General features: G+C 31.7%; 1 protein-coding gene across 4 annotated transcripts in view; it reads right to left on the reverse strand.

Moving 5' to 3' along the window:
• Window positions 1–3,299: 3,299 nt before the first annotated feature.
• LOC145279738 (protein YIPF1-like) overlaps window positions 3,300–18,702 on the reverse strand; it is a 148,011-nt gene continuing 132,608 nt past the window's right edge. For 2 of the 4 annotated variants that reach the window (XM_080131036.1, XM_080131034.1), the window contains 5 exons: window positions 17,595–17,708; window positions 16,428–16,582; window positions 13,098–13,217; window positions 10,592–10,654; window positions 3,300–3,636 (listed from right to left, as the gene is read on the reverse strand). In XM_080131036.1, coding sequence (XP_079987162.1) covers window positions 3,451–3,636; window positions 10,592–10,654; window positions 13,098–13,217; window positions 16,428–16,582; window positions 17,595–17,708 — 638 coding nt within the window. In that variant the 3' untranslated portion in view covers window positions 3,300–3,450. Of the gene's footprint in view, window positions 3,637–10,591; window positions 10,655–13,094; window positions 13,218–16,427; window positions 16,583–17,594; window positions 17,709–18,702 lie in introns of all 4 variants that reach the window. The other 2 variants (XM_080131035.1, XM_080131033.1) reach the window with 1 other exon arrangement.

Genomic DNA, 18,702 nt, shown 5'->3' on the forward strand with positions numbered 1-18,702 from the left:
AAGGATAAACAATTAAAAATTAAAGTGACTTCCCTGTACCCTAGGCAACACAGGGTAAGTAAAGCTAGTAATATTATATATATATCCGTGAAAACACAAAGTACACAAATTAGGCAATTTCTACCTATTAAGAAATAGCATCCAAAAAATTTCCTGCCCTGGGAACCACCGATATGGATGGTTAATCAGCGCATGACTGTATTATAATGTGTATACAGGAATAAGAATGAAAAATATGGCACTAATTTATGTAGACTAAACATTAGTATATTTTGTAATAAACCTGTATATAGAAATATTTATAAAATAAGAGTTTTATTTATTTATTTTTTTTAAGCCGTTTTGGGCATGATTTTGAATTTCCTTCTGATGAGTCTTGCTTATTGAAAATTCAAGATATATCTATCTCCAAACCTTGTGTGTCTAATTGATGATGAAATGGACTATAAAGAATGGAATCATTTTAATAATGAATGAAGACATGTTTGCTGGAATCTAATTGTCTATTGCTTATTCATAAATGATCTGGAGTTAAAAATTAGTATCTATCTCTCTCTCAAATATATATATATATATATATATATGAGAGAGAGAGAGAGAGAGAGAGAGAGAGAGAGAGAGAGAGAGAGAGAGAGAGAGAGAGAGAGAGAGAGAGAGATAAATAATAAGAAGAACAAAGCTGTAAAGTAGAAATTTACAATTAGTTTTTATTATTCAGCAGAATACTTCAAAACTGGTGTGTTAGGTAATCCTTAATCCATGGAGTTTCAAAGGATTCTAATTCTTCTCATCAGAGGAAAACTTAACAAAATAATCAGATAGATATTAGCATTTCTATGCATTTGCTGGTTACTGTATAAGATGAAACTAAAAATTTTATGAGTTTTAGTCATAAAATATAAAAAATATAAGAAAATAAGGGAAAACAATTCATGCAAAGAATTCTTTCAGAAATATTTTGAGGAAAAAGTCAATTAGATGTATATAGGTATATGGCCAATTGGTACATATACATAAGAGCACGCATGTACATATATAGATCCATAGGTATATTTTTGATGTATGTATATATATATATATATATATATATATATATATATATATATATATATAAATTATTTTCAATTTCACTTAAATTCTAATGTTACTCCTCTGGTGCATGTTAACTGGAAGAATATTTTAGAAGACATTTTTACTAAACTTTTATAAGTTATTTAAAGATTGTGTACCCATTAACATTTACTTTAATATTCACAATGAGAAGGTTTCCAAAATAAGGACTTGCCAGAGTTTATATTTGAAGATCTTTAAACCGTTTATAATGTCCACACTTTGAGAGGTAAGAAAAATACTGCCTTATAATTGCAAAAGTAAATCTTTTTATTTCAAGGTGATTCCTAAGAGAAATAATTTGTTTTGTTTCTAAATGATGAAAATAAGTAAAGACTGATGACACATATGTTAGTATTAAATCCTAACTTTGACAACCTGTGAATTTAACTGATGAAAATAAAGAGAAAATAATGGGCAAATAATAAGAGGAGGGGTGTAAAAAGGTGATTGTTGCATATTATAAAATAATATATTGCATACATATTTTTGTTTCAGTATTTACTTCAATGGTGATCAATTAATGAATAGAGCTTAGTGGTAGCATTACAATGTATTTATGGAAAGTGAGTTACAGAGTAACGTTCTCAGTTTCACGTTTTCCTTCAAGAATGAAACACAAACATTTCTGTATAGCTCACTTGTTATAATTATATTTTGATACTATATATATATATATATATATATATAAGTTAATTTTTTGTATTCTTAATAGCCCTATTTAAAAATATACTTGTAAAATAAGACATTATAAAATGAGCCAATATTAGAAATTTTTTTTTTCTGACAAAATTTCCTTTATTTATGTTGTTAATAAATACATAACAGTATTTTCCTATTGAATTTTACATATTTTGAAGACGGTATAAATTCTACTGAAATCATGAATTGAATAAAGCTCATTTTACATAAAAAAAGTGTTTTTTTGTAGTATTTGCCTTATTTTAAGGGTACTTTTGCAGGATAAGGACTGTTCTATTGCCCGGACAGTTTATGAAAAACGCCAAAAGATGTTAAAATGCTCAGCAGCTTAATCCTAATACATAAAAAAAAAAATCTAAATACTTATTTAATTTGAAAAAAACAAAAACATAAATCATAAGAAAATATTTAAAATTCAAAAAAATTGTTTTATATGCTATCAGTTGTTTGTTATTCAAAAAAATAAACATTTATTTTTGAAACTTACCTTACAATGAGTGTTTTGTCTTTATTTCAATTTGAATTTTCTAAAAAATTTGTAAAACTTGTCCAATAATTATTCATGAATACGGTTTTTATTTTTTAATTAAGTTTTCATTGAATTAGCTTTGAATTGGCAGAAATAATATTTTTTACTAAAAAAAAAAGAAAAAAAAAAAGAAGATATTTGTGCACAAAAAAGAAAAAACAAAACATGAAACATTCGTTCGGCACCTTGTGGCGTTTTCCAGAAATCACCTGAACGGTTCCGACAATAGCACATTCCTCATGCTGCGTAAGTACCATTTTTAAAAGAAAGAAAATTAAGTGTGATTTGAAACAGAAAAGGACAAAGCCAACTGTGGGTTTTGTACTGCAAAATAAAAACATATCTTTGTCCCATTAAATGAATAAGATAACAGTTAGATAAAGTGTTTAGCAAAATATAATTAGATTGATTATTGTTATGTTGAAAAAATAATAATGAGGTTACCAGTTAAATAAGTTATAGAAAATGCATAATTATATATATATATATATATATATATATATATATATATATATATATATATATATATATATATATATATTACATGAAAAAAAGAAAAGCAAATATGACACAAGAAAGAAGACCAAGTGAAACAGCCACTGAAAGCATCAAAAGTGACAAGTTACACTGTACACCGTTCAATGAATTGATTGATTTTGTTGGCGAGAAATAACAGAAAAGGTTTTAAATAAAGAAAGCATTCTTAAATTTACTTTAAATGTTTATCCTGATTACTTGCTATTTGTTAAGGACTGTAATTATTTTTTATGCAAAAATTAGAATAAATCAATTATTTAGTTAAAAAGGAACATTTTGTAAGCAATAATAAATAATATGTATAATTATATTTTCAAAGAAAGGCAGAAAATTTTGCATAGCATAGGATCTATTTAAGGCCCTCAAGGAGGGAGCTGTAATGCATTGAAAAAGAAAACAAAAGAAAAATTAAGAAGCAAGCTCATGTCTAAGCATTTTTTAATTTTTCCGATTATTTTTATACATCCCCTCAAAACAAACAAATGAAATCTAGAAAAAAACAAAAAACAAAACAATAACATTGGAGTGGTTTTCATATACAACAACATTCCCTTCCACCTATTTGCTCCAAATCACCTATTTTCTTGTGATGTCTCATTATGGACGGCAACCAAATGGTCTAGAGAGGTTTGGGTTGGATGTAGGACAGGCGAAAGGTTAGGTGCCGGATGTGGAGAAGGTTTTATGGGAGGTGCTACAGTAGTCGTCATTGTTCCTGTGTGATTATGAATAGGAGCCGGTACATGGAAGAAATACAACTGCAAAAAAAAAAATTACATTAAAAATATTACAAAAATATTAGAAACAGTAAATTACATTGAAGACAAGTAAAAAAAAAAAAGAAAAAAGAAATATTAATGGCTCAAATAGAAGTCATTTTGCAATATTTGTATTTATGCTAGTAAGTCATATTACCTAAAAATTGACAAGTTTTCTTTTCAGTGTACATGAAAAGTAAAAATATAATTTTATTGACTTTCTTTTGCTATTCGATCTGACAGCTCTCATGTCACAACTAATACTGCATCATAATAAAACCTTGTTCAGGTCTTCCTCTGTTGCTTTGCACGGTTGGTTAAAGATAATCAAAGTCCAAGAGGTAAATAACTCTGGCAGAAACATCTGCCTCAGTCTCTGCATCTGTTCAGTTGCTGATGGCAAACCATGTCAGTTTTCCACTTCAGCATTCTGGCGAAAAATGATGTATTAGGTTGGTGCAAAGATAATGTCGTTTTTTGCTGTTCAACTTCATGTCAAAAACGACATTTTTTATTTTATTTTTTTTTTTATTTATTACATTTTACCCCAAACAAGGTACATTGCCACTTTGGTGTAGGGGGCTACTATCAGGCGCAGCAACTACTGGGGCACTATGTTGGGATTTGGGCAGCAAGATGTCGGTTCACGTTACACTTGAACTTCTGCATGTCAGTACAGTTAGGGAAGCAGGGACCTGGAATGGAATTCCAGAGTCTAGCGGTTCTGGAGAAGAAACTACTGGAGTAGAAAGATCTTTTACATCTAGGGATCTCTACTGTGTGGGGGTGGGATTTAGCTGCCTGTCGGGTTTGTCAAGGGTGTCTACGTCGTGGGGACACAAGTGTCTGCTGTTCGTCAGAGCATTCACCATTAAAATACTTGTAGAACAGGCAGAGGGATGCAACGTTTCGTCGATGGGACAGAGGCTGAAGCTTAGATGCCAGTTCAGGGCCTATCAGATTGGCGACTCTCTTTTGAACCTTGTCTAGGAGCGAGAGAATAGCAGCATATGCACCAGCCCAAATGTGACAACAATACTCCATACATGGGCGAATGGTGGCCTTATAGAGGTACAGGATACTTTCAGGTGTCAGTAGTTTTCTAGCACGGTAGAGAGAGCCTACCTTTTTCACAGCGGCCCTGGCAATGTTTTCAATATAATTGTTCCAACTCATGTTTACTGTGAACGTTAGGCCAAGCAGTTTGAAAGATGTACTCTCAGATAGGGAGTCACTAGCCATTGCTATTGGTGGTAGAGAAGGTTTCTTGTAATTATTGAAGGAGACCAGTTTAGTCTTGGCAGCATTGAATGTGACCATCCATTTATGTCCCCATTCCACTACAGATTGGAGGTCATCCTCTAGTGTTTTTGCCATTTCTTTAGTTATGTGTTCATTTGTTTTCCTGTCAAGCCTGTTATAGAGTGTGGTGTCATCAGCATATATACCCATCTCAGAGGCAGTTTTGTCAGGGAGGTCATTAATAAATATTAGGAAACAATAGAGGTCCAAGGATAGACCCCTGAGGCACTCCCGCATTTATATCACACTGTTTAGATGTACGACCGTCGAGGACAACCTGGATTTTTCTCTTATCTAAGAAGGATTTAATTATGTTAAGTATTCTACCAGTGACACCGTATGATTTAATTTTCCTGAGGAGACCCTCATGCCATACCCTGTAAAAAACCTTAGATATATCTAGAGCTACCACTCTGCCCTCCCCCGCTTTGTCCAGTGAATGGTATATACGTTCAGAGATTACAGTGAGGATGTCTGCTGTGGAACGGGCTTGTCTAAATCCATATTGTTTGTCAGTCAGAAGTTTAGCATCTGTAAGGTGCCGGACTAGAGCGTGGTTAATTATGGTCTCAAATATTTTGGCGAAAAGTGGGAGGAGGCTAATGGGGCGATAATTTGATGGGTCAGTTCTTTTGCCAGAATTCTTGAATACAGGTACCACAGAAGCAGTTTTCCAACAGCCCAGAAAGCATGATTTATTAAGGCATTTGTTGTAGAGTTTGGAGAGAACTGGAGCTACTTCGGCTGAGCACTTTTTAATAGCACAGCAGGGATGAGATCAGGTCCACATGCTTTTGTAGTGTCAAGGTTTTTTATGATAGCGTGTACCTGAGCAGGGGTGATTTTTAGATCGTCTAACGTGGCGTCTGTCCGCAAAGGAAAGTCAGGCAGGGGGTAGTTGGAAGGGTCCAGTGTGGAGTTCGAGGCAAACCGGCTGGCAAGCATATTAGCCTTGTCGGTTGCTGAGCAAACAACCTCGTGATTGTTGGTTAGTGGGGGAATTGTTGATTGCCCATTATTTACTACACTGTTGTAGATTTTCCAGAAGTCACGATTTCCTAATTTTTGTGCTTTGATGCGTTTTTTAGTGGTTTCAGTAAATTCTCTCTTAGCTGTCACTATTTCTTTCTTAACGTTACTTCTAGCTTCTATATACTTCTGTTTGTTTGAACTGGATTTATGTCGGTTAAATCTGCGGTATGCATGCTGCCTTTGAGCAATGGCAGTTGCGCAAGTCGAAGTAAACCATTGTGGAGAGTGGGGCTTGCTATAAAATTTCCGCATGGGAACATGTGCTTCAATTGCTGTTTTGAACTATTCAGTGGTCTCATTTGCGCACTGTTCAGCAGGAAGAGAAAAAATATTTCCCCATGGGGCATCTCTGATAAGATCTCTGATGGCTTCCAAGTCAGCCTTTTTATAATATTTCGTTTTGAGCACTGGCTCTTCAGTTTTTGGTCTAGAATTTAGGGTGATTTCTACAATTATCACTGCATGGTCAGCGTTCCCGAGTGGGCTGTCAGCATTTGTTATACAATCCTCGGGAACTGTAGTCAGAAACAGATCTAGAAGTGATGCGTGTTGTTCTTGCTGGTCAGGGAAACGGGTTGGAAACGTAACCATTTGTGATAGGGAGTGAGATATAGCAAAACTATGTGTTGTGTTGCCCGCTGCATCTGTATGAGTAGAGAATCCAAGCCAGTTTTTGTGGTGAACATTAAAGTTACCAAATACATGTACTTGTGCGCTAGTGTCAAGGGAGAGTGCTGTGTCTATGCTGTCAGAGACTTTGTTTATTATGGTGCAGTCCTGGGTCGAGGGAGAGCGGTAGAGAAAATAAAAGTAGCTAATGTTATGTTGTATGTTTAGTCTAAAGTCTTTTGACTCCATATCATATTGATATAATATATTTTATCTGAATAGGCAAAGATAACTGTAAAAGCAGCAAGTACTTAATCATTATCATTTGCTTCTGAATTTATCCCAAATAGTGAGGCATGCACTGGATTTCTCCTTTTCATCATACAAAGGCATGTAAGCCTAGTACAAGCCCTTTTTTTTTATTATTCTACAACTTAAAATAGTCAATAAATTTGGAAAAAAAATTATGAGGAGAAAAATATCTCATCGATTTTTCGTAAAATATAATCTGCCAGTTAAAGGTATTACTAAGTTGTCTCTGAACAAAGCAAAACAAAAAAGACAACTCAGACACTGATTAAAAGGGGAAATATATAAATAATAAAAATAAGTAATAGTAATAATAATGCTGTATAATTGACACTGATTTATCTAGTATGAGTAATCTATTATATTATAAAACTCAAATTGTCTTGCTTAGGCGTTAAAACCATCCATCCAGCTTTGATTTACAATGTATATGTGTAAATAAATAAAAACAAAACTGTAAATGCCTTTTGTTTTTTGTTTTTTACATCCTCATTTTACAAATTGTTCCTTTCCGTATTTCATTTTTTTCCCTTACTTTTTTAAGAATTCTAATACAAACAAAATGAAGATAATAAAAAACCATATACGTTTTAGCATCCTAAATTTTTATTGTATTTTTATTGCAAATTGGAATTGTTTGCAAACGAAAAAACAAAATAAGTGTTTTTTCTAATGCAAAAACATAAAAACTACTTGATCAATTTACATATTTTTTAAAAATATTATTTTTACCCAAGTTGTGCGTGATTAAAAACTATCGATAAAAATTTGGAACTTGATAAAAGAAATTGTATGTTTTTTGCACCCAAATTGCTTATTTACAATTATTTTATTTGTATTTTTCATTGCAAGTTGAAATCGTTTTCAAAACAAAATAAATATGTTTAGGATTTAAACAATTTAAATATATTCTGCAATTAACAGTTTAAATACATTAAAATTACTTGTATATGAATAAAACTCAGATCAGCTTGGCCAGTCGTTGAAACCATGTTAATAAAAAGAAACTACTTGACTATCAACACATAACATGTGACTTTTTTTTTTATAAATGGAACATAAAAAATTGTACAAAAAATAACTGCTACCAAAAGCAATAGTAGCTACATTTCTTCATATTTTCTTTAGTTTTTTACAGATTAAACTATTTTTAAGTCTTTTTATTGCATTAGATTCTGTAATTGTCAGTTTAAAGACATTAAAATTACTTGCAAATGTTTATCAATATTTGAAGATTATACAAACAATAGACTTTTTAGTCTATTAAAAACGGGCAAAAGTTATAGCCGTTGACTTATGATAAATGCTTTATGCAATACTGGCTTTCATTAAGAGTCACACTTTTTTGTTTACAAAGCCATTTACATATTTTTAGCAAGCACGCACACTTGCATGTACAACAATGGCCACCACTTTTAACATAAGGAATTACATTGCTTAATATCTGGAAAACTACTTATTTTCGGAAAATTTAAATGCAATATTCGTTTTCAGCATATCTAAAAACTTAGAAAGGAAAATTTTAAGGTGGAAACCAAGTAAAAATTTACTGAAGTTTATTTATTTAAAGTCTTTATTTTAACTTTTCTAACAAAATTATAACTTTTATAACCAAAAAATATTTATGAACTGTTTTTTGTTTTTTTTAATCAAACATCAGGTGTTGGGAATTTTTTTACATCAAGCATAAAAATAAAACTGTTATAAAAAATATTTATGAACTGCTTTTTGTTTTTTTTAATCAAACCTCAGGTGTTGGGAATTTTTTTACATCAAGCATAAAAATAAAACTGTTATAAAAAATATTTATGAACTGTTTTTTGTTTTTTTTAATCAAACATCAGGTGTTGGGAATTTTTTACATCAAGCATAAAAATAAAACTGTTATAAAAAATATTTATGAACTGCTTTTTTTTTTTTTTAATCAAACCGCAGGTGTTGGGAATTTTTTACATCAAGCATAAAAATAAAACTGTTATAAAAAATGTTTATGAACTGCTTTTTTTTTTTAATCAAACATCAGGTGTTGGGAATTTTTTACATCAAACATATAAATGAAACTGTTATAAAAAATATTTATGAACTGTTTTTTTTTTTTTTAATCAAACCTCAGGTGTTGGGAATTTTTTTTACATCAAGCATAAAAATAAAACTGTCATAAAAAATGTTTATGAACTGCTTTTTTTTTTTAATCAAACATCAGGTGTTGGGAATTTTTTACATCAACCATAAAAATAAAACTGTTATAAAAAATATTTATGAACTGTTTTTTTCCAACGAGATTTTGTTTAAAAAATATTTATGAACTGTTTTTTGTTTGATTTAAAAAAAAAACAGTTCATAAACATATTATCAAAAACAAAAAACGGTTCATAATATATTTAATAAAAAAGTATATAAATATTTTTTATAACAGTTCTATTTTTATGTTTGATATGAAAAAAAAATTGCCGACACCTGATGTTTGATTAAAAAAAACTGTGCATTAAAATTATTATTATAAAGGTTATAAATTTGTTATAAAATTTCAAATAAAGACTGTTTTAATAAAACATTTATTTTCATATTTGCTTTAAAAAAAAAAAAGCTACAATATATACAGTGTTGGTCATCCTTACCTTAAAATTTGTCTGACATCACTTCAGCTGAATGGTTTTGTAAACAAAGAAGTGCAACTCTTAGCAAAAACCAGCATACTTATGGAGTAAATGTGGTATTGTGGTTACTAATATAAGATAATCACACACACACATATATTTAATGTTGAGACGATTCAGCAAAATCTATGTATATATTTTTGCATTTTGATATACTTCCACACAAATGTTTCTGTTATGTAACAAAATATATATATATATATATTCTTGATCCATTTACATAATTGCTAAAAATATTTTCTTTCTGTCAGAAGTATCACATTTATACATTAATTAATCATACTCACTATTATATAACTAGCTATAACATATACTAACCCAACGGGTAATGGATAGTCTAGTATTATAATAAAATATCATAATCCTGATTGACAAAGGTAAATTTAATAAGTTAGGCTTCCTAATTTTTATAAGAGTCATTGTCTAGGGTCTTTTAATTTTTTTAAGGTGCTTCTTTGTTATAATAGCAAAAATCAAAATATTGAATTTCAAGTAAAACAAATGGTATCTACTGAATTGTCATGTCACAGTCATGAACATATCTAAAAATTACAAAAATTGATAAGGTAGAAAATTAATTATTAATGAAAATAGTTTTCAAAGACAATTAGCGAAAATTGAGTTTTGCTAAAAAATGAAACTGGAGAGTTTGAATAGTAACAAGGGAGGTAATTATTTTCACAAACTTTGAAAATCTTTGCTCAATTTAGCAAAATTCAATTTTTGCTAATTGTCTCTGAAAATTGTTTTCATTAATAATTAATTTTCTACTTTATTGTTTCTTGTAATTTTTAATCATCAAGAACTTATTTACATTGGACTTGAAGACAATCAGATTGTAGTCAGCTGGGAAGCAGGCCAATGGAAGAGAGTTCCACAGGCATGCAGTTCTAAGAAAGAAGCTCTGCTCATGGAATCTACATTTAGGTTTAGGCACAGATAAAGAGAGTTTTTTCTTGAAATTCAATATTTCGAATTTTGCTGTCATAACAAAGAAGCACTGAAAGGATAAATTTACTTAAAGTTATAATCATATTTACACTCACCACAAATCCAATGGCCAACAGAGCGTGAAATAATAAGATAAGGAACATCGCAGCCCAGGCAATCTGGAAGAAGAAAAAAAAATTAAAATAAAAAATCAGACTTCATTTCTGATGGAATTCATATATTTTTTTGAAATGCCTACTTAACATGCGTATACATTCATTGCTAATTTTTTTTTGAAACGCCTACTTAACATGCGTATACATTCATTGCTAATTTTTTTTTGAAACGCCTACTTAACATGCGTATACATTCATTGCTAATTTTTTTTTGAAACGCCTACTTAACATGCGTATACATTCATTGCTAATTTTTTTTTGAAACGCCTACTTAACATGCGTATACATTCATTGCTAATTTTTTTTGAAACGCCTACTTAACATGCGTATACATTCATTGCTAATTTTTTTTTGAAACGCCTACTTAACATGCGTATACATTCATTGCTAATTTTTTTTTGAAACGCCTACTTAACATGCGTATACATTCATTGCTAATTTTTTTTTGAAACGCCTACTTAACATGCGTATACATTCATTGCTAATTTTTTTTTGAAACGCCTACTTAACATGCGTATACATTCATTGCTAATTTTTTTTTGAAACGCCTACTTAACATGCGTATACATTCATTGCTAATTTTTTTTTGAAACGCCTACTTAACATGCGTATACATTCATTGCTAATTTTTTTTTGAAACGCCTACTTAACATGCGTATACATTCATTGCTAATTTTTTTTTGAAACGCCTACTTAACATGCGTATACATTCATTGCTAATTTTTTTTTGAAACGCCTACTTAACATGCGTATACATTCATTGCTAATTTTTTTTTGAAACGCCTACTTAACATGCGTATACATTCATTGCTAATTTTTTTTTGAAACGCCTACTTAACATGCGTATACATTCATTGCTGATTTTTTTTTGTTATTTCCAAGCTGACATATATTTCATTTTTAAAGTCATGTAAAAAAAAATACCTTCAGGATTTTCAAAATAACGCATACAAACTAACTTCAATAACTCTGGCACATAAACTCTCTCTTACACACACGCACACACACTTCAATTAATTTTTTGTTCTTTTATTTGTTTTTCATACCTCCTTCCCTCCCCATGCACACACACGAAGCATAAATGTTTTGTTTTTTTTACATTTTCTTATAAAATAACCAAACCATAAGATTTCTGTATTTTGTATTAATGGCTCCTCCAAGAACTATCATTTCTTTTGGGTCTGTGACATGACAAATAGATACTATTGTTTTGTTATTTCCAATGAATGAATCATAAAACTCAATCATAAAGTTTAATTTTGTTCTATTAATTGAATATTTATTGATATAAATTTTTTTTTTCAAATTGCCATTTCTGGGTTTTCCTGGAGTTGAATCCCTATCCCCCACCTCCCCATGAATGCAAAGTTTGACACAAAGGTCAGTTTTTTATGTGAGGAAAATCCAAATTCACAAAAACGGGGCAGCCTGAATTAGGACAAAAAATAAAATTGCCTCAGTCTAGAAAGAACAATTCACAAACCAAGGATAGAAAAGATGTAGTACCAGAACAGATACTACACTTTGTACATAGCCAAAAGATCACTCTCCACCCACCACTTGACAATAATACACATCAACTCAATATTGAAAATTGAATTTGAGTCCTTTTTAAAGATATAGACAACATAACATGACTTTCGCTAGAAACACCCAAAGACCATTTGAATGAACTTGGTTTTCATGATGCAAAACACTTTGTGCAAACTGTAAGTTAGTTACCGGGTATCCTGTAAATTATACAACTGGTCCTGACAGAAATCTGAGAAGAATGAGAATATCTCTGGCTTGACTGAGTGTTTAACCTTGCTGAAGTGTTTCCAGACTTTTGTAAGGTGATTCTCTTAAGCCTCAGTAGTGATTAGTTGGCCCTTATGACTTGTGCAAAGAACATTCTCCTCAGAGCTTTCTTCATAGATACCATTCTGATGCCCATCTCTTTCACCACTGCCTTACCTGGATTTTGCCACACCCTTTTTGTTTTTAGCAACTTCTCAATGAATTTCTTTGTGTGTACACAGTCAGAATACCAACTATGACCCTTCCTGCTAGACACTGCTATCAGATCTCCATGTAAATTCTCCAATTCATTTCTCACGATCTTTGTATTCAAGGAGCACTTAGCTGCAGCTAAAATTTCCAAATATTTTAATCTGATATGAATCATCATGATGGAGATCAGTCTCTTCCAGTATTCCACTGCTTTACAATCTTCATATTCTCCATCTCTCAAACCCATTAATATTATGCAGAAACAGTTATTAACATTCTACTAATCATCTTAAAAAAAAAAAAAAAAAATGGCCATTCAAACATTAACTCTGAAACTAAAATGAACCAAGACAACAGACTTTTGTACATATAAAAAATTGATATATTTTCAAAGAATTGATGTAATAAAAGAAATAAATGTTTTTGTCCAAGATGGTAATAAAATACTTTCTACCTTTTTTTCATCTTCTCTAACAGCTGGCCAAAATGTAAAAAGGAGTACTCCCCCTGAAAGGGAAGCCCCAATAATGACCAGTAACCATTGAAACCAGTTGATTTGCACAACCCAGAGAATCTGAAGTAAACAAGATTTAAAAGTAGTGTTCATTGGAAGGATTCAGTGAAAAGATTAATTATTTGACATTACATGAAACGCTTCAACATCCAGTTCAAACAAAAAAATAAAACAAGTATTTTAATTCAGAAAGAATATTAAATAAAAAATGACTGAAAGTTTAGTTGCTCTAACAAAAGAAAAAAACAGACGTTTTTTAATAATCCTTGATCAAAATTAGAACAAAAATATGGTATCTATTAGATTTAATATCAAAGTGAGAATTTAAAAATATTGCATCATTTGAGTTTAATTGGCTCTACTACTACTACTACTACTACTACTACTACTACTACTACTTATTAATGAAGTTATAACTAAAACCTAATTGAAATAAGGTTAGTTTAATAATAACACTCAACACTATTTACAAAACACCTTATTATTGTTTAAAATATATTGTATTATTCAATGTCACTATCGCTATTACAAAAACTGTGCGAGACCATTTTTCAAGATGGCTATCTCTAGTTTACATGATTACTGATACATTATCATAAATTTTTTTTTAAGGAACTTTTTTTTTAGAGCATTTCCAAAGCTACTGCAAAGAAGGTGGGCTCTCTCTACCATGCTAGAGGGTTACTTATGCCTAAGAGTATCCTGTACCTCTACAAGGCCACTATTCGCTCATGTGTGGAGTATTGTTGCCACATTTGAGCTGGTGCATCTACTACTTCACTCTGAGACAGGGTTCAAAAAAAGAATTGGCAACTTGATAGGTCTTGCTCTGTCAATTAAACTCCAACCCCTGTTTCATTAATGAAATGTTGCATCCCTCCTGTGCTTATTTTACAAGTATTTTAACAGAAGATGCTTTGATGAACTCCAAGCCATTTTGCCTCCTCAATGTAAATAAACCCAATAAGCAGCAAAATTCCACCCCTACACAGTAGAAATCCCTAGATGCTGAAAGGCCTTCTCCTCAAATAGTTTCTTCGCTTGAACTGCTAGACTTTGGAATTCCCTCCCAGGTTCCTGCTTCTCTTACTATACTGACATGCAGAAGTTCAAGTGTAATGTAAACAGACATCTTGCTGCTCAACTCCCTACATAGTATCCCTGCAAATTATATTCCAAATAGTAGCCCCCTACATCCAAGTGGCACTGTGCCTTGTTTGAGGTGAAAAAAAAAAAAAACAATTAAAAAAATAAAAAATATCACACATGTCTAGGATAAAATTGACTGTTGGTCTTAAATTATAGTTTTATTCCAGAAATAAAATAATGCATCAGTAAGTATGTCAATAAGACGTAACCATGTTGAAAAACGGCATCTCATGATAACTCAAATAGTGGAAGTAATGCTTTTATCTTTAATCATATTATATTTTCTCTCAAAAAAGCATTAAATATAATGATTTTATACATTAATAAGGTGTTTTGAAATAGTGCTGATTGGAATGTTTTAGGATTCCCCTAATATCAATTTTAACATTAATAAAATTGACAAACTTGGCTTTTTAGATATTAACTTGCTAGGAGTTATTTAGCACACCATCACCACCATTACCTTTTGTTAAAAATATATTTCATCTGGCTGAGAATTGAGTCACCATCAGAACTCAGTGTTTAATTTGTTTTTACCCATTCGTCAAATTTTTCTACATTGTTATGATTTTTTTTTATTAATTATAATAAAAAAAATCATCTACCATGGGAATAATAAAAGAAAATGGTCAATTGCATATATAGAAAACATGAAAGAAATTATATATATATATATATATATATTATTGGTAGTATTGTTAAAACAAAACCAAAATGTCTCAACCAAAGAGTGCTCAATGTTTAGACAGAACAATATGAATATGTTGAATATGAGAACTAGTGGCTACACATATGCAAATATGTTTCAGTGATGTGATTTTCCCTAGCAAGGTGGTCACTGAAACATATTTGCATATGTGTAGCCACTAGTTCTCATATTCAATATATTCATATATATATATATATATATATATATATAGAGAGAGAGAGAGAGAGAGAGAGAGAGATTTAAAAAAAATGAAGATTGTTTATTTTTCTTAAATAAACTTTATTGCATATGATAATATGTGTATGCATATGTGCATAACTAATTATAATTACACTTAAGTGAAACTCAATAATAATATAATCATTATTGATAAATGCTGTGATAATACGTAACAATGACAAACACAAATGTCAACGCACATTTCAGAAGTGCAAAGCTGCTGTTTCTGGCTTCTAACATAAAGACACCTCCACCGAGGGATTGCACATATTTTTTCTTTTTCTTTTATCTGAGGATGAAGTATAGCTTGAAAATTTGAGAATGCAACACCACAATACCATCCTAGTTTGACACTTTATGTTGGGAAATAATTATTTTGTAATTAAAAATTATTGAAATCTTTCAATATTGTCATTATTCTGTTTACCTGTCTCATACTCAAGAGTGTTTTTCTATGAATCACATTGATATAGCCTTCAAGCAAAACTCCTTTCACATTATGTACAATGCTTCAAGTAAACTACAACATCCTTCTTAAAATGTATTTATTTTAAATTGAGACTTTCAAAATAAAATTCCATATCCATAGTGAAAATATTTTTCTCATGTTGTTCGGTAAAATGGTATTCAGACTTGTGGTGTGAAAGAAAATTCAAATCAGCTCTACTCATGCAACACAACTGTTATTACTGAGCGAGAAGAATATAGGCACATATTTTTTAATATTGTATTTATAGGATTATTTACCAACAGAAAATTAAAGATCCATTGAACTGAAACTTTGAAATCAAAATTCCATATTTATTATATTTCATGTATATATGTAAATAAAACAAAGAAAAGTAACAGATGGATAAAAAAAATTGCCATAATTTATTGTATCATCAAATGTTCAAAATAAATAGGAAACATAATAGAGGTTATTTCTTATTCCATAGAGTTTCGAAAATTTACACTTTTCTCATCAGAGGACATAGTGAAAAAAAAAAAAAAAAAAGAAGAAACAGTATGAAAATTGAAACCTTAGAAATTGATGTTTTTGAAAAATAAAAAGTTTGAAATAATAATAAAATATATACATGTGTGTGTGTGTGTGTGTGTATGAGAGAGAGATGTATAGAAATATAGATAAATTTCTACATAAAACTATGGTGTGTCAATTGGGAGACACTTATCAGAAAAGAAACACTCACTGAAATTGGTATGTAAATGGCTAGAGAATAGCCATAAACACTGATCATTTCCAAGAAACTGTATCCGGCACTACTGCCTCTCCACCAAAGTAATCCAAAGAGCATTGTTGGGATTATCCACCAGTAACTGAAGATTGCTGTGGCTGCAAATGTCACTGGAATAAAACAAACGGACAATTGTCATAAAATGAGGAGGGAAATAAATCAATGGTAAATTGCAGAGCGGATAAAACCAGATTAGATGAAAGAAGATTGGAAAAGAAAAGAAAAACAAAAACTGAAGACACAAATATTCAAGAGCATTTCAGCTACGAAGAAAGAAAAGAAATAGATATTTAGTTAGTATTCGTTTTACTTGTAGTGCTCAATATTTATTAAAATAAAAGCCATAATAATGATTTAATAGTATGGATAATAATCTTTTTTTCATCAACAATACTCCCTAAGGTCCAATTCTTCTTCACCATTACAAAGGCAGTAGCAACATGGTAGTGTTAGAGTTATTCGGCTAATAGGACCCTGTTGAAAAGCTGTTCAAAGTGACCAAAAATGCAAACATTAGCAGGCAAAATGTTGGCCTCTATATTTTGAGATGCACAAGGTATTTGATTCATCAATTACCTTGAGAAATGGAATAACCATCAATAGCATATATAACATTTTGGTGTATTTGCAGAAAGAAATCACCAAGAAACAGTTGTAAGTGGAGAAAAAAAAGTGCCATGTCACAAGTGGATAACAACAATGGCAAACTACATGAATCACACTTTGAATTGCTTTCACACACAACTCATTCGACAGGTTTAGCCTCCAGGCTGTAGACCTCAAAAATATGTTTCAGGGAAAAGCAATGAAGAAATGAAGAAAAAAAAAAAATGTAGCATATTTTTAGACTATAGATAAATTACTCAACAAAAAGAGGTATCAAATTGTTTGAAATAAATGTATCACTCTAGAAAGAGACTATGTTGCAGAATAAAATCGAAATTTACCTAAAATTTATCATTTTATTAGTTACTGAGTGATGTGTTAAATTTGAAATAGCATTTTCATGGCTAAACATGGAGATTAAATGTACAAGAAATATAGAAATGGATCCATTCTTGTTCTTTTGCAAAAAATGTTATTTACGAATAATGTAAGTGAGTGGTTTTGCACAACACTTACCTTTATGAAAGTCGTATTGCCAATGATAGCTATGTCCTTTCGATTGGAAATAATTGGCAAGATTACCAGCAATGGCCGTGGTGAACACCAAAGTTGTACAGATCCAAAATGGGCCTGGTAAGAATAAAACATTTACGCAATAAAGAAGGTTTATCTTTTTTGCTTTCAAAACTATCATTCAATGATAAAAATAAATCATTCAGAATATATTTTTGCTCAGAATGAAATACTAATAAAACCACAATTTGTTTCACATTTGTTATAATTCTAAATTCATCAATAAACAAATAAAAGTCAGCATAAAAAATTTTATTTTGTAAACAAAAAAAAAATAAAGATCTTAATGAAATCCCATGACATTCTCATTATTAAAATGATTTAGCTTTGATGCCAAATACTCAACCTATTCTCCTCCACAATTCATCCTTCTTATCATATCCTCTTCTCATATACTAATTATATTTTAAAACAAAACGCTCCACGACATTTAAAGATCATTTCACATCTTTAGCCCTCGACGCATGGCCATATGCAGCTAGCCCTCGACGCACGGCCACACACAGCTAGCCCTCGACGCACGGCCACACACAGCTAGCCCTCGACGCACGGCCACACACAGCTAGCCCTCGACGCACGGCCACACACAGCTAGCCCTCGACGCACGGCCACACACAGCTAGCCCTCGACGCACGGCCACACACAGCTAGCCCTCGACGCACGGCCACACACAGCTAGCCCTCGACGCACGGCCACACACAGCTAGCCCTCGACGCACGGCCACACACAGCTAGCCCTCGACGCACGGCCACACACAGCTAGCCCTCGACGCACGGCCACACACAGCTAGCCCTCGACGCACGGCCACACACAGCTAGCCCTCGACGCACGGCCACACACAGCTAGCCCTCGACGCACGGCCACACACAGCTAGCCCTCGACGCACGGCCACACACAGCTAGCCCTCGACGCACGGCCACACACAGCTAGCCCTCGACGCACGGCCACACACAGCTAGCCCTCGACGCACGGCCACACACAGCTAGCCCTCGACGCACGGCTACACACAGCTAGCCCTCGACACACAGCCACACACAGCTAGCCCTCGACA

This window comes from Euprymna scolopes, chromosome 7, assembly GCF_053919585.1.
Source record: "Euprymna scolopes isolate OS-2025 chromosome 7, ASM5391958v1, whole genome shotgun sequence".
Classification (NCBI taxonomy): domain Eukaryota; kingdom Metazoa; phylum Mollusca; class Cephalopoda; order Sepiida; family Sepiolidae; genus Euprymna; species Euprymna scolopes.